At 65.7% G+C, this 12,651-nt stretch overlaps 1 protein-coding gene across 16 annotated transcripts in view; it reads right to left on the bottom strand.

Moving 5' to 3' along the window:
* The window catches only part of PTPRS (protein tyrosine phosphatase receptor type S), a 97,441-nt gene that overhangs the window by 59,964 nt on the left and 24,826 nt on the right, over positions 1-12,651 (bottom strand). For 8 of the 16 annotated variants that reach the window (XM_040461591.1, XM_040461589.1, XM_040461586.1 and 5 more), the window contains exons 1-2: positions 7,269-7,391; positions 898-1,084 (exon numbers count right to left, since the gene is read on the bottom strand). In XM_040461591.1, coding sequence (XP_040317525.1) covers positions 898-988 — 91 coding nt within the window. In that variant the 5' untranslated portion in view covers positions 989-1,084; positions 7,269-7,391. Of the gene's footprint in view, positions 1-897; positions 1,085-7,268; positions 7,392-12,651 lie in introns of those variants that run through there. The other 8 variants (XM_040461594.1, XM_040461595.1, XM_040461593.1 and 5 more) reach the window with 4 other exon arrangements.

Genomic DNA, 12,651 nt, shown 5'->3' on the forward strand with positions numbered 1-12,651 from the left:
GGGGCGGGCAGTGTGGTGTTGACAATCAGGAAACCGGGGCTCTCACAAAACACAGCCTGGCCACCTCCTGGCCGTCACGGAACGTCACTGTGGCTCAGTTCCCCCGTCTGTACGACGGGAACAGTGACAGCAGCGTTCATTCCGTCAGGCTGCGGTGGCCGATCTGAATGCGTTCGGCATTTGCTAAAAAAACAACACGAAAACAAGGAAAAGCACAAACAGACGCGGCAAGCGTGCGCGTCTCTGCTCACCCGGCGGCAGTCATTACCGCGCCCGTGGTAACGTGGGACCGTGGGCCTACTATGTGCCAAGCAGCACACGGGGCCTTATTGTGCGTCCTTGCCACAGGAATGCTGAGACGCGGACGTGTCTGAGTCTCATTCAGGTGGAAACGGAGGCTGAGAGAGGTTGAGTCACCAGCCCGAGGTCACACAGCAGGCGACGGCAAAGCCAGGATTCGCACCCAGACTAACCGCAGATCCCTGCTTCCTTCCTGCTGCCCTGACGGATACATCTAGGCCCCTGACGGTAGGTCAGGTCTCAGCGTGGGGCCCAGAGCTGACCCTCATTCTTTCCACGTTACTGCCAGTACTGAAGCCTCGCCCGCCCCCAGCGACACCAGCCCTTCTTCACCTCCAGGCCTTTCTCCATGCTCGCGCCTTCACCAGTAACGCTCTTTCCACCAGCGAACTCCTACACACCCACAAAGCCCCAGCTCCGATGCCCCCTCTCCCAAGAAGCCTCCCCTGGCCTCCGAACCTCCCAGGACCGGGGTCCGGTAGGCGCTTCAGGCAGCCTCATTCGTGGAGCACAGAGACCCGGGGAGGAGGCGGGGACACACGTCCACTCGCAAACGTGTACACTCAGACGCCCGCACACCCCGCAGGAGGCGCTTACCTTCTGCCGTGCAGCCTCCGACCAGCAGGACCACGAGGAGGCCCACGGGACCGACCACAGAGGCCACTCCGGGGCCCCAGGCAGGCACCATGCTGGGCAGCTACCTGCGACCTCCGACCTCCGCCCTGGAGGGCGACGGCCCCCCCGGTCCCTCACGAAGAGGCCTCAGCGTCAGACGGGACAGCGTCTGCAGAGACAACGGAGGCGCCGTGAGAGGGGAGAGGGGCAATCCGGGGGGCCTTCGTGGCGGAGGGAGGAGAGGAGGGTCATGGGGTTGGGGGAAAGGGTTACGGGACAATGGGGCGGGGGTCGCGGGGTGCTGGGGAGGCAGAAGGAAGGTGCGTGTCCCCCCACATCCCCGCCCTGAAACCCACCCTCCGTGTGACGGTGTTAGGAAGCAGGGCCTTTGGTCACAAGGGTGGGGCCCTCGGGAACGGGACTAGCGCCTAGAAGACACCCCAGAGGGCCCCCTCAGCCCCTTTGCCTCGTGAGCATGGGGCCACAGGACCCTTGATCTTGAACCCCCAGCCTCCAGAACCGTGAGACACACGGGGCCTGTGGGATTTTGCGTGGCCGTCCCAGCGGCCTGAGACGCCCGCCCCGGCCACTGGCTGAGTCCTGATCCCAGGTGAGCCCCCCTCTGACGGAGCCCGGACCTCAGAGCCTCGCCGAGCCCCCAGGCAGGACGGAACACCAGTTTTCAGGCGCGCTCCGAGCACCGGCTCCTGCCCGCCCAGGCTGGGCCTCCGGAAAGACGAGGCCCCAGCCGGTGCTGCTGGCCGACTGGGCGCCCCACCTCGGCCCCGTTCAGCCCCCAGACAGATCGTCCCCCCGCCCAGCTGCCGGCCCCTGCCCCCTGCCCTGTTCTAACGCCTCCGCGGCTCCCGCTGCCCCCAGAGGAAGCTGCTTCTGCTAGGACTTCCTCTCCCGGAGGCGCAGCCACACGGAGCTCAGTCCCGCCGGCGAGCCCTGGCCCTGCTGTGCCCTCTGCTGTCCCCCCACGGCTGCGTGACAGGTCTCAGCTCAGCTGTCACTTCCTCCAGAAGCTCCCCTTCCCACCCCCGCCGCCCGGTTCACATCCCACAGCCTCTGACGTGAGTCAGGCCGCCCTCCGCACCTTCACCCCAGGGTGCAAATCACATGCGAACGCGCATCGCTCAGGATCGGTTCCTCCAAGGATCTGAGCTCTTCCAGGGTGGAAGGGTCCCTGGTCACAAAGCCCCCTCCCCAGTCTTCTCCGCTTTGGCCAGAGCCAGGGCAGAGGGCCGGGGAGAGGCAGGGAGGGGCCCAAGGATGAGGCCCCCCCCCCCCCCCCCCCCCCCGTGGCCGGGGGGGCCCCACCCCCCCCCCGGGCCGTGCCCCGGGCGGGTCCGGGCCATGACCACAGGGATAGGTGCCACATAATGATGGGGCAAGTCCCTGTGATTCTGGCTCCCAAAATACCCAGCTGCGGTCGCCTCGCCCGGCCCCAGAGGGGCCCCAGGAGGAGGCCGGGCTGGTGGTGGCCTGATCATGGCTCGGGGTCGGGGGTGGGGAAGCCAGGATGGGAGGGGGAGGGTCAGGGGGGCCCGCCCTGCACACAGTCAGACCAGACAGGGCGAAGGACGCCTGCACACGGGCCACAGACGGACCCCAGACACACGTGCGTTTGCACAGTCAGGCGACAGAGACGGGTCCGTGCGCGGAGTCGGGCAAATAACACCCGCACGCGGGCCATGAAACGGGCACAGAATCAGACCTCAGACGCACAGAGCCAGACGACACACACGCACAGGGTCGCGGGCGGGCCGACGAACCGCGTGAAAAGCGGGGTCAGACCCAGGCCAGCGGCTCCCGCGCACCCCGGACCCAGACGTGTGCCCGCGGTCAACCAGACGGACGCGCAGACAGGCACGCGGCCTCACCACAGACACACACGGCAGGTGGGTAAAGAGAAGCCCAGGGCACAGCCCCGTCCCCTGTGCCCCCCGCCGTGGGCAAGAGGGGCCGAACAGGAAGGTGGGGGCCCCAGGTGGGAAAAAGGGCCCACAGCCAGCTGCCCACCGCTGGTCACGCCTGAGTGGGGGGGGGGGGGAGGGCCCTCTGGCCCAGACAACACGGGTCAGCTGGGCGGGCCCTCGGAGAGCCTCTGGGGAAACTGAGGCCGCACAGAAAGCCTGCCCGGGGGAGGGGCGGGGGCTCAAACTCGGGGCTGCTGGGCCCACCACGGACCCCCGGGAGGGCGACCTCCTTCTCCCCCTCTGCCTGCCCGCCCCCAGAATGCAGGCGTGGCGCAGAGGTCCCAGACGGGCCCCGTGCCCGGGAGGGGCTCCAGGAGCAGCCGCCTTCAGAACAGGGCGGCCCCTAATTACCCCCTGGCTCCCAGAGCCCCGGCCTCGCAGGGCCCACGCCTTCTCAACGTCTGGGCAGGACGGGGCTAATCCAGGCACGGGCGCCTCCAAATCTGCCACGCCAGCCCGTGGAGGAAGGGCGCAGCCCTGGGGGCGTCCAGGGCCCCGGACGGACGGCACAGCGGGAAGGGGGGGCGGGAGGCGGGGAGGGGAGCGTCACACGCCCCACGGAAGGGACAAGGTTCCAGGCTCCCTCGGGCTCCCGTCCCCCTCTCCCCCTCCCCCCGGGGAACTTGCCACGAGGCGGGCCCCTGGCGCTGGCGGTGGGGTCTCCTGCAAGGGGTCGAGGAAAAACATCACCCAGTCCCATCAGCTCTGCCTTCCCACGCTAGCCGCTCTCTCACGTCTTACCCCTTCCTCCACCTCCACCCGGTCCAGCCCCATCATCTACCACCGGGGCCAATGCACCCAGCTCCCGCCCACGCCCCCACAGTCCTCCCCCCGAAGCCACAGGGCGCCTGAATCAGATGCTGCTCTCCGCTGCCCACGCCCTTCCAGGGCTCCCACCTCCCCCGGGGCCAAAGCCCCAGGCCTCCCCTGAGTCCCCAGGCCCTGTGCCACCTGCCCCATCCTCTCCCTGTCCTTCCCTCCTCCCTCATTCTGCTCCAGCCATGCGGGCCTCCTTACTGTTCCTCCAACATGCCGGGCATGGTCCTGCCCCAGGGCCTTTGCATGTGCTGTGCCCGCTGCCCACATTTAATATCACTCGGCTGAAAATTAAAGGGCGAATGGGAACAGGGAGGGTGTCTCGGCACAAGGAACAGCACGAGGAAGGGCAAGAAACAGAACCCAGAGATCCTAGAAGAGGGAGGGGAGAGATTTGGGCAGAGAGGTAGGAATGGACTGGACCCACAGGGCACGAAGGAGCCCTTGGCAGCTCTGAGCTGGGAGGGACCTGGCCGGGTTGACACCTGACCGAGCCTCTTCCCTGCCCCTCTTGCGGTAAAGCACCCTGGGCCGCCAACCCTGCCCCTGTCGAGAAAAAGAAACTGAGGCAGGTGCACTGGGGCTGAATAAGGCGGCAAGCCCAAGCTCCTGGAGATGGCGTGGCCGTTAACAAGGAAGCAGCCACCCGTGGGAGTCGCAGAAAATAACTCAGATGGCAAACGAGGCTGGGCTCTGGGGAGGGGGGGGGGGGGGGGGGGGGACCCCCGGGGGGGGGGGCCCCGCCCACCACGCCGGGCCATCAGCCAGAGCGGCCTCCGTGGGAGGGGCTGCCTGTCGGAGGCAGGTGCCCCCCCCCCCTTCACAGATGAGAAAACTGAGGCTCACGGAGGCGCGGGGACTCGCCCCAGGCCCCTGGGTGGGACCTTGGGTCCAGAGCCCACGTTTAAACACATGACCGTGTCCTTCCCTGGCCGCTGTGTGATCTGAGGAGAGCAGATGATCCTCTCTGGGCCCAGCACAGGCTTCCGGGCTGCCTCTGGGGGCTCCGAGGCCTAGATAACAGGGCGTGGGTAGACACCCATTCTGGCCGGTCACCAGGGTGCGGGTCACGAGATCCCGGAGCCGGCCTCGTGTACCCACGCGGAGCAGGGAGCATAAAGGGGCAATTATGACCCAGGCCTGGGCAGCAAACAGGCTCCGTGCCACATGCACGAGGCTGTCCCCTGAGGCTTGAGGACACCCCAGTGCCTCTCCCTGCCCCCACCTTAGGGTCCGCCCTGGCCTGGGAGGGGCTCCCGGGCACAAGCCACCCGCCAGGGATTTCCACGGCCCATGGCCCACGGCCAGGGGCAGCAGGTAAGGCTGGAAACCAGGGAAGAGTCCCCAGCCCCGCACAACCTCCCCCGCCCCCCTACCCCCTCCCTCCTGCCCAGAATCCCTCTTCTGAGGCCTCAGAGACCCTCGAGGGTAGGACCTGCCGTTCCAGGCTTCCTGGATCCCTGTGTCACCAAAGCGTTAAGGAGGGTCCAAACACCTCTGGAGTCACTGGTGGCCTCAAAGCGGGTCCAGCCAAGCCCCTCTCCCCCTTGGGGCCTCAATGTCCCCCACCTCACCCAGGAAGAGGGCTCAGGGTGGGGCCGAGGAGGGCCCGCCCTGCCACCTTCCGAGAATGGGCTGAGACCAGCCAAGGGAGCCGCCTTTAATTAACCATCAAAACGCACTGGGTGCTGTGTCCCCAGGGGTCCCCCGCAGTCAGGAGTGGACAGGAGGGGCGGATAGGGAGCCAAGCCCAGCCCCACAGGGAGGAATGGGTAATGCCAGCTGAGTGTCCCCACTGTGTGCTGAGCCCTCTGACATGCCACCTGTGCGTCCTTCTGTTTGACAGATGAGGAAGTGAGCTCAGAGAGGGGCGGCTGTAAGGTGAGGGGCACCCAGCACGGAGGCCGCCCGGCTGGGCGAAGATCGCAGGCCAGAGGCCAGCTCTCGGTCGACCTCCGAGGTGCCCCGGCTGCCAACTCCGCCCTTAAAGGTGTGATGCTGGGCCCGCCCTGCTGCCCCGTCCCACAGACTACCACAGCCCCCAAGGGGCACTGGTCTGCCTCAGGCCTCTGGGCCTTTCGCAACACGGGCACCCTGACCCGGTACACCCTCCCCAAGCTGGCCCACCCGTGGACTCACCCTCCAGGGCACAGCCACGGATGTCCCCACCCCAGACTGAATCTTGACCCCTCCGGACTCCTCCCCCTATCCCAGGACCCTTCCTTAGCCCAGCCCTGAGCCACCGTCCTGGGGCTGGGAGTGGCCGTGTCTGACTCTGTCCCTCCTCTGCTCTCAAACATTCCATGGCTCCCATCGATGTCCATTAAAATCCAGACTCCTATCCTCAGCCTTCAGAACTGCTGACCCCATCGTGTTGCGTGCCTAGCGCCTTGCTGGGCCAGGCTGGTGTCCCTAGCCACTGCCCTCTGGCTCACACAGGAGTAGGAGTACCTCCCAATCCTACTACCCAACACACCCTTCCTAATCCCCATCAAACTCCAGCGTTCACACCCATCCTCAGGTCTCAACTGAGCTGCCGCCCCCTCCAGGAAGCCCTCCTGGGTGTCCCAGCCTGGATCAAGGGCCCCCTCAGGGCTACCCCCACACCATGTGTGTCCCCCATCACAGGTCTGTCATCCTCCAAGATGGCAGCCCCGTCTGCACCCTGGGAACGTGCCCGGCCACTTGGCACTTTACCCACATCATCCCTGTGATCACATCCACTTCAGAGGGGGAAACCGAGGCCAGAGGGAGACATCACAGGAAGAAGAGGCTGACGAGGACACGGCCTCCAGCTGTAACTTACTCGCGCCTGCTCTGAGGGTTTGCTGCACACTTAGGGGTGGAGAGGAGGTTCAGGACAGGGCCGGCAGGACTTGGGTGGCTGGGACCCCTAGCCCCAAAGTCACACAGCAAGACCCTCTGGGTGGCCCACGGCTCTGAGAAGGAATCCTGGGAAGCAGGACGCTGGAGGCAACAAAAGGGGGTGGGGGACAGAGGCGTGGAGCTTAGGGACAGGGGCAGGAAGTGGAAAAGTGGGAGCTGACCCCCCCCCAGTTCATTAAGGCCCCCAACAAGGTACAGCCTTAACCTGAGATCTACAGACCCCAGGGGGTAGAGGGACAAGAGAGGAAAACTTTGTGAGCTTTTTGGGGGGGACCCCAGTCCGGTTCCCAGCGGAGGGATGCAGAACCCCGGTCAGGGCGCCCCTGGGCTGGCAGAAGGCCGCCCGGACCCTGGCTCCGCCCCCAGGAGGGTGGGGGAGGAGGTCGGGCTGGGGGCCAGGCGGGGGAGGGGACCCCGCGGAGCATAACGGTCCTAAGTCCCAGCGACAGGCCTGAATTGGGGGCGGGGGGGGGCCCCGCCCCGGAGCCGGGGGCCGAGCTCCCCCGGGGGGGGGGGCCCGCCGCCCCCTCCGCCGCGGGGGGGGGGGTGAACGGGGGGGGGCCCCCCCCCCCCCGCCCCATCCCGGGAGCCTGGAGGGGAGGCGAGGAGGGGGGACAAAGCCCAGCGCAGCCCGGGCCTCGAGGCGGAAGGGGATCCGGGCGCACTCACCCCGCGGATCTCGGCGCGGAGATCGGGGCCCGGGCCCCCTCGGCTGGGCCCGCTGCCGCCCGTCCCTCGGTCCGCCCGGAGCGCGGCGCGCAGCGAGGACTCGGGAGAGGCCAAGGCCCCGCGAGCTCGGCCCGGGGGCGGGCCCGGGGGCGGGGACTGCAGGCGGGGCGGCCAGGGGGCGGGCCCAGGGAGGGGGCTCCGGGGCAGGGCGGGGCCCCGGCCGGAAGTGGGGCGGGGGGACTGGTGGGGAGCACCATCAGGGGGCGGGGGGCAGCAGGAGGAGGCCTCCGAGGGGGTGACCGCGCTCCCCCAACGTGCACACGCACGAAGCGGTGCCCCAAGGGGCGCAGCCCGAGATACCCCCCTCTTCGTAAGCCTGATCCCAGAGGGAGCCCCCCACCCCGCCCCCCATTCTCTGGCAGGCGCTGATCGTGGCCATGGCAACGGATGAAGGGGCTGGATGCGGGACGCGGCGGCAGAGGGCTCCCCAAACACAGCCAAACACAGGAGGTCGGGGAAGGGGCAGACAGATGCCCTCCCAGTCTGGGCTGGAAGACAGAGGCCACGCCCCCTGCACTCCGCGACCCCACCCCCCACCCAGGGTGGGGGAGGGGCGCGGGTAGAAAGCAGCTCCCCGCCCTCCCCTGCTGGGGTCCGCTAGGATGAGCGGGGGACACCAAGGCAGAGGCCCCCACGCCAGCCACAGCCCTGAGGAGGGGGCGGAGAGTGCGCACAGGGCCAGATTGGAAACAGATGGGGCCACCGAGCCAGGTCCCAGACACCCCGGGGGGGGGGCGGGGGGGGGCGGGAGGAGGAGGGGCAGCCCCACGCGGGCAGCCAATCCGGGCCTGCGCTGCCGCCCCGTGCGGGTTTGAAAACTCCGTCCGAGGGGCAGGGCACACAGAGGTCCTGCGGGCCCAGGGCGCTCGGGGAAGCAGCGCTCAAGGAGGGCCGGGGACCCTGGCGGAGACCCAGGAGCCACCGCAGGGGGCCGGCTCCCCCATGTGCTCCGATCCCTGGTGAAACTGCTTCCCGTTCCTTTAGGAACGCGCATTGATTGGGCTCTTAGTGTATACCGTGCGCACACGTACGCGCTCCCGTTACCCCCAAATCACCCCGCTTTGCAAACGGAGAAGAGGGAGAAAAGTTACTTGCTCGCGGTCGGGAGGAACAGGGAGTCGAACCAAGGTTAGGGTCCAGAGGCCGAGCCCTTACCCACAATGCTGCAGGAGGCCTGGAGCCCAAAAAGAACAAATCGCTAAAATGTGAAGCCCCCTCTAGAAGCTCACTGCCCAGTGGCGAGGAGGAGGCCGGTAGCCCAGGGGAGACCCGGATCAAGTTCAGGGACAACCCCCTCCCCTGGTGGCCTTTCCACGCCCAGCTATGGCTGCCTTGGCCAGGGGTCCACCCCCCCACGGCTCCCCGGCATTGCTGCTGGGTGATCTGCCCGTTTGGCGCTCCGTGCCTCAGTTCCTCGCTCTGCGAAATGGAACACTTAACCCCACCTCCTCTGGCACGGGGGAGGCCCGTACTGGAGTCCCCAAAGTACCGAGCACACAGTAGGCGCTCTGCGAAGTGTGCAGCCGCAGACTGTTCACCTGCCCCCTTAGGTCCTACTAAGCTGTGACTCTTTGACATCTCTCCCCCAGGGCCCGGACTCTGGGAGGCACACAGTAGGTGCTTTAAGAGGTGGGCCATCTGGCACCCCAGCATCACGCGGGGCATCCAGGAGGCGCTCTGTGTCAACACGGGTGTGGAGTCCCCCCAGTTCAGCAGGGCACACAGTGGGCCCTCAGGAAATGCAACCGGGAGCACAGTAGGTGCTCTGTCCAGGCACAGGGCTCATGCAGACCTCGGTTTGAATCGAGGGACTCCCCACGCGATCTCCAGTAAGAACCCATACCTCTCCGGGCCTCGGTTTCCCCATCTGTAACATAAGCCAGCTGTCGGCACGCCCAAGGCTGTGTGACCCGGGGCAAACATGCCGGAGGACCCGCCACCCTCCTCCCCAACTGGCCCTGCCCCGCCTGGGCCTCCTGCCCACGTCCCCCCCGGAGATGACCTCTTGCCTCCCTGCGATGGTGGTGACCGCAGCGGGCTGGGAACATAGCCACCCCCCTGCTCAGGGTGGGGGGATCTGGGGCAGGAGTGAGGCCTGTATCTGGCCTCTCCCAGCGGAGGGGCCCATATCTGCACGGTGCCCTATTCACCCCTCATCGTGGCTCTGATCATCCCGTCTGTTAACTGCCTGGTACGGGTCCACCTCTCCCACCAGACTGGGGCCTCAGAGGGCAGCGCTGGGGCTGTCTCTGCCTTGATCAGAGCACATGCCCAGCACGGGGCCTGATGACACACAGTAGGTGCTCAGCAAACATTTGCGTAAACAGTCAGGACCCTCCTCGCCCAGGAGAGGCCTCTCCAACCTTACTCTCCCCGCCAGAGGCCACACTCTATGGTGTCCTCGTGATGGATCCGTTTTCCCCCACGTTCTTTTTCGACACAAACATTTCTGAACACCAGGCCCAGGTGAGGCCCTGGGGACACGGCAGTGGCGAAGACTGACAAAGATCCCTGCCCTTAGGGAGCCGACACTCCAGCGCAGGCAACAGATGGGAAACAGAAGAGGTAACAACCGCTGTGGGTCAGCTGGTGGTTAAGTCCTACAAAGATTTACAAAAAAAAAAAAAAAAAAGTGTGTGGGGATATTCACGGTGGTAGGGTGTAGTATTAAAGAGGGGGCGTGGGGGGTAAGGTGGTGACATCTGAGCCAAGACCTGAAAGAGCTGAGAGAATATGAAGGAGACGTGGATGTTGGGGAGGAGCACTCCGGGCTGGGGGCACAGCCGGTGCAAAGGCCCTGAGGCAGGACGTGGCTGGCATGGGGGAGGGGGAGTGAGGCGGTCCGTGTAGCTGAAGCAGAGTGAGCGAGGGGGAGAGGGGGAGAGGGCTGAGAGAGGACGGGGAAGGTCATACAGGGCCATGGGGGAGACAGGAAGGACTTGGGTTTTTGCCCCAGGGGAGGCGTGAGCCCTGGAGGGATGTAGGCAGAGGGCAGGGGCGGACTGAGGTGCTCACAGGCGCCCTCTGGTGGCTGCTGCGGGGAGGACAGACTGGAGGCGGGGGGCCAGGGCAGAGGGGACCGCCGGGGCTCAGACCCGCGATAAGGGGGTTGAACCAGGTGGAAACAGAGAGTCGGGGGGGGGGGGGGGCGGGGAACATTCTGGACAGACCGTGAAGGTAGGGCCGGCAGGTTTTTCCCAAGGGCTGATTCAAGCCCCTGGAAGGCTAGGACGGCCAGCTCCGGGCAGACCCTCCCGGCCGCGTGGCCCGGCCGGTGCCCTTGAGGGCCGACCCTGGGAGCCCCCTGAACACGCAGTTGTCGCCGTGTCCTCTGAATCCGCCCAGGAGGCAGCTGCCCTTGGGGAGGAGCGCGGGGCTCGATCACGTCAGCTCCCGCAGCTGGGACATTTGGGGGTAATTTTTTTCAAAATAACTTTCCTTCTAATTATAAAATAGGCGCGTGCAGCAGAAAATTAGGGAAAATCAGCATAAAGAAGAAAATAAGACTGGCTCCCAACCCACCCCTCGCCCGGAGAGACACCGCCGGCACGCGGTCGTGTTCATTCATTCTGTCCACAAACCAGTTATTGGGCACCTACTGTGTGCGGGGCTGAAGACCCGCCGGCCAGAGCCAGCTCCCCCCCCCCACCCCCACCCCCGGGGGGCGGGGACGGGACACCCACAGAGCCGCGAACATGGTCCATAACATCATGCCGGGCGGTTACGCAAGAGGCCAAAAACAGAACAGGATTCACCGCGTGGCCCTGAAAGCCGGGAGAGGTCTGCAGGGGCCTCTCGGGCGGCCGGGACGAAGTAAGCCAATCAGACATACAAACACCTATGGCGGAGTTTCCGGCAGGAGGAACAGCAAGTGCAAAGGTCCTGAGGTTGACTGCCTCCTCCCGGTCTCCTCCGGGTGCAGCGGGGATCAGTATTACGCGGCCAGTTGCCCCCAGAGTTTAATTGGTCCCCGCTGGATCTCCATTAGAAGCGACGTTGAGAGAGAGGGACCTCCACAGATGAGGCTGCGCCTCATCATTTCCCGCGGATAACAAAGGACGACTCCGCCGGGAGGCCCTCAAAGCCTTTGAAACGCGTCCTGATAGGGCTGTGGGCAAAACTGCACCCTGGGCACGTGTGGGCAGGACCCCCAGCCCCAGCCCTCCCCCGCCCCGCCCCGCGTTCCTCACATTTGCGGCCAAAGTCCCTGAAAGTTTCATTGAGGGGCAGTCACCAAACTCCACGTCCTTTGCCTCCTGAGAAGAGACACTGGGTGGGCAGCCTTCTCTGTTCTCCTCTCCACCAGCTTGCCCCACGGCCCCTCCCACCCAGCATGGCACTCATGACCCGGGGCCCCGAGTGTGGACAGGCCACAAGCCCACCTCGCCCACGCTCACATCAGGCTCCTGGCGCCGTGTCTGCCCGCCGGCTACACGGCAGGCAGACTGCCCACCACAGGCGCGCCCTGGCTCCCCGGCTGCCTCTCTCACCTGCTGGTTCCCCCGGGCCCCCCCGCCTTCCTTTCCCTTTGGACAGATCCAGCAGGCGCGCCTTCAGGTGTGGCTGGATCCAGCAACTCTGCCCCCTTTCTCAGCCGACGGCAGCCCCATCCTTTCAAGTTTCCCTCCTACATGTCTTGGGACTTCGTCCATGTTTCTCTATGCAGCCTTCCCGCCCTGCCCGGCTGGACCGGTGCGGTCACCCGGATCCCCCGGCTCCCACCCTCATCGCCCGAAGCAGCTACCACAGGGCGCCCGTGAGCACCCGAGTCAGGTCCGGCCCTCCTGGGCGCACCAGCCCCCTGGCTGCTCCTCCAACCCGCCGGGCCCAGCCCTGCCCCAGGGCCTTTGCACATGTTGTCTATGCCACCTGGAACATCTTCCCCGGATTTTCACGGCCGTCTCTTCCTCATCGTTCGGGTCTCCCTCAAACGTCACCTCCTCAGAGACGCCCTGACTAATCGCTGCAGCTCAGGCAGCCACCCTGTCACCGTTATCATACATCCTTCTAATTTTTGTTTGTTTGTTTGTTTCTTCTCTCCACAACTTATTTTCTTCCGAAAGAATCATCTGTTTACTATCGAGATCTCCGCTGTCCCACGTGGAACGTTACGTTAAAAGTGGATAGGGGCGCCTGGGTGGCGCAGTCGGTTAAGCGTCCGACTTCAACCAGGTCACGATCTCGCGGTCCGTGGGTTCGAGCCCCGTGTCGGGCTCTGGGCTGATGGCTCGGAGCCTGGAGCCTGTTTCCGATTCTGTGTCTCCCTCTCTCTCTGCCCCTCCCCCGTTCATGCTCTGTCTCTCTCTGTCCCAAAAATAAATAA

This window comes from Herpailurus yagouaroundi, unplaced genomic scaffold (genome assembly GCF_014898765.1).
Source record: "Herpailurus yagouaroundi ecotype Mexico unplaced genomic scaffold, PumYag 295, whole genome shotgun sequence".
Taxonomy (NCBI): domain Eukaryota; kingdom Metazoa; phylum Chordata; class Mammalia; order Carnivora; family Felidae; genus Herpailurus; species Herpailurus yagouaroundi.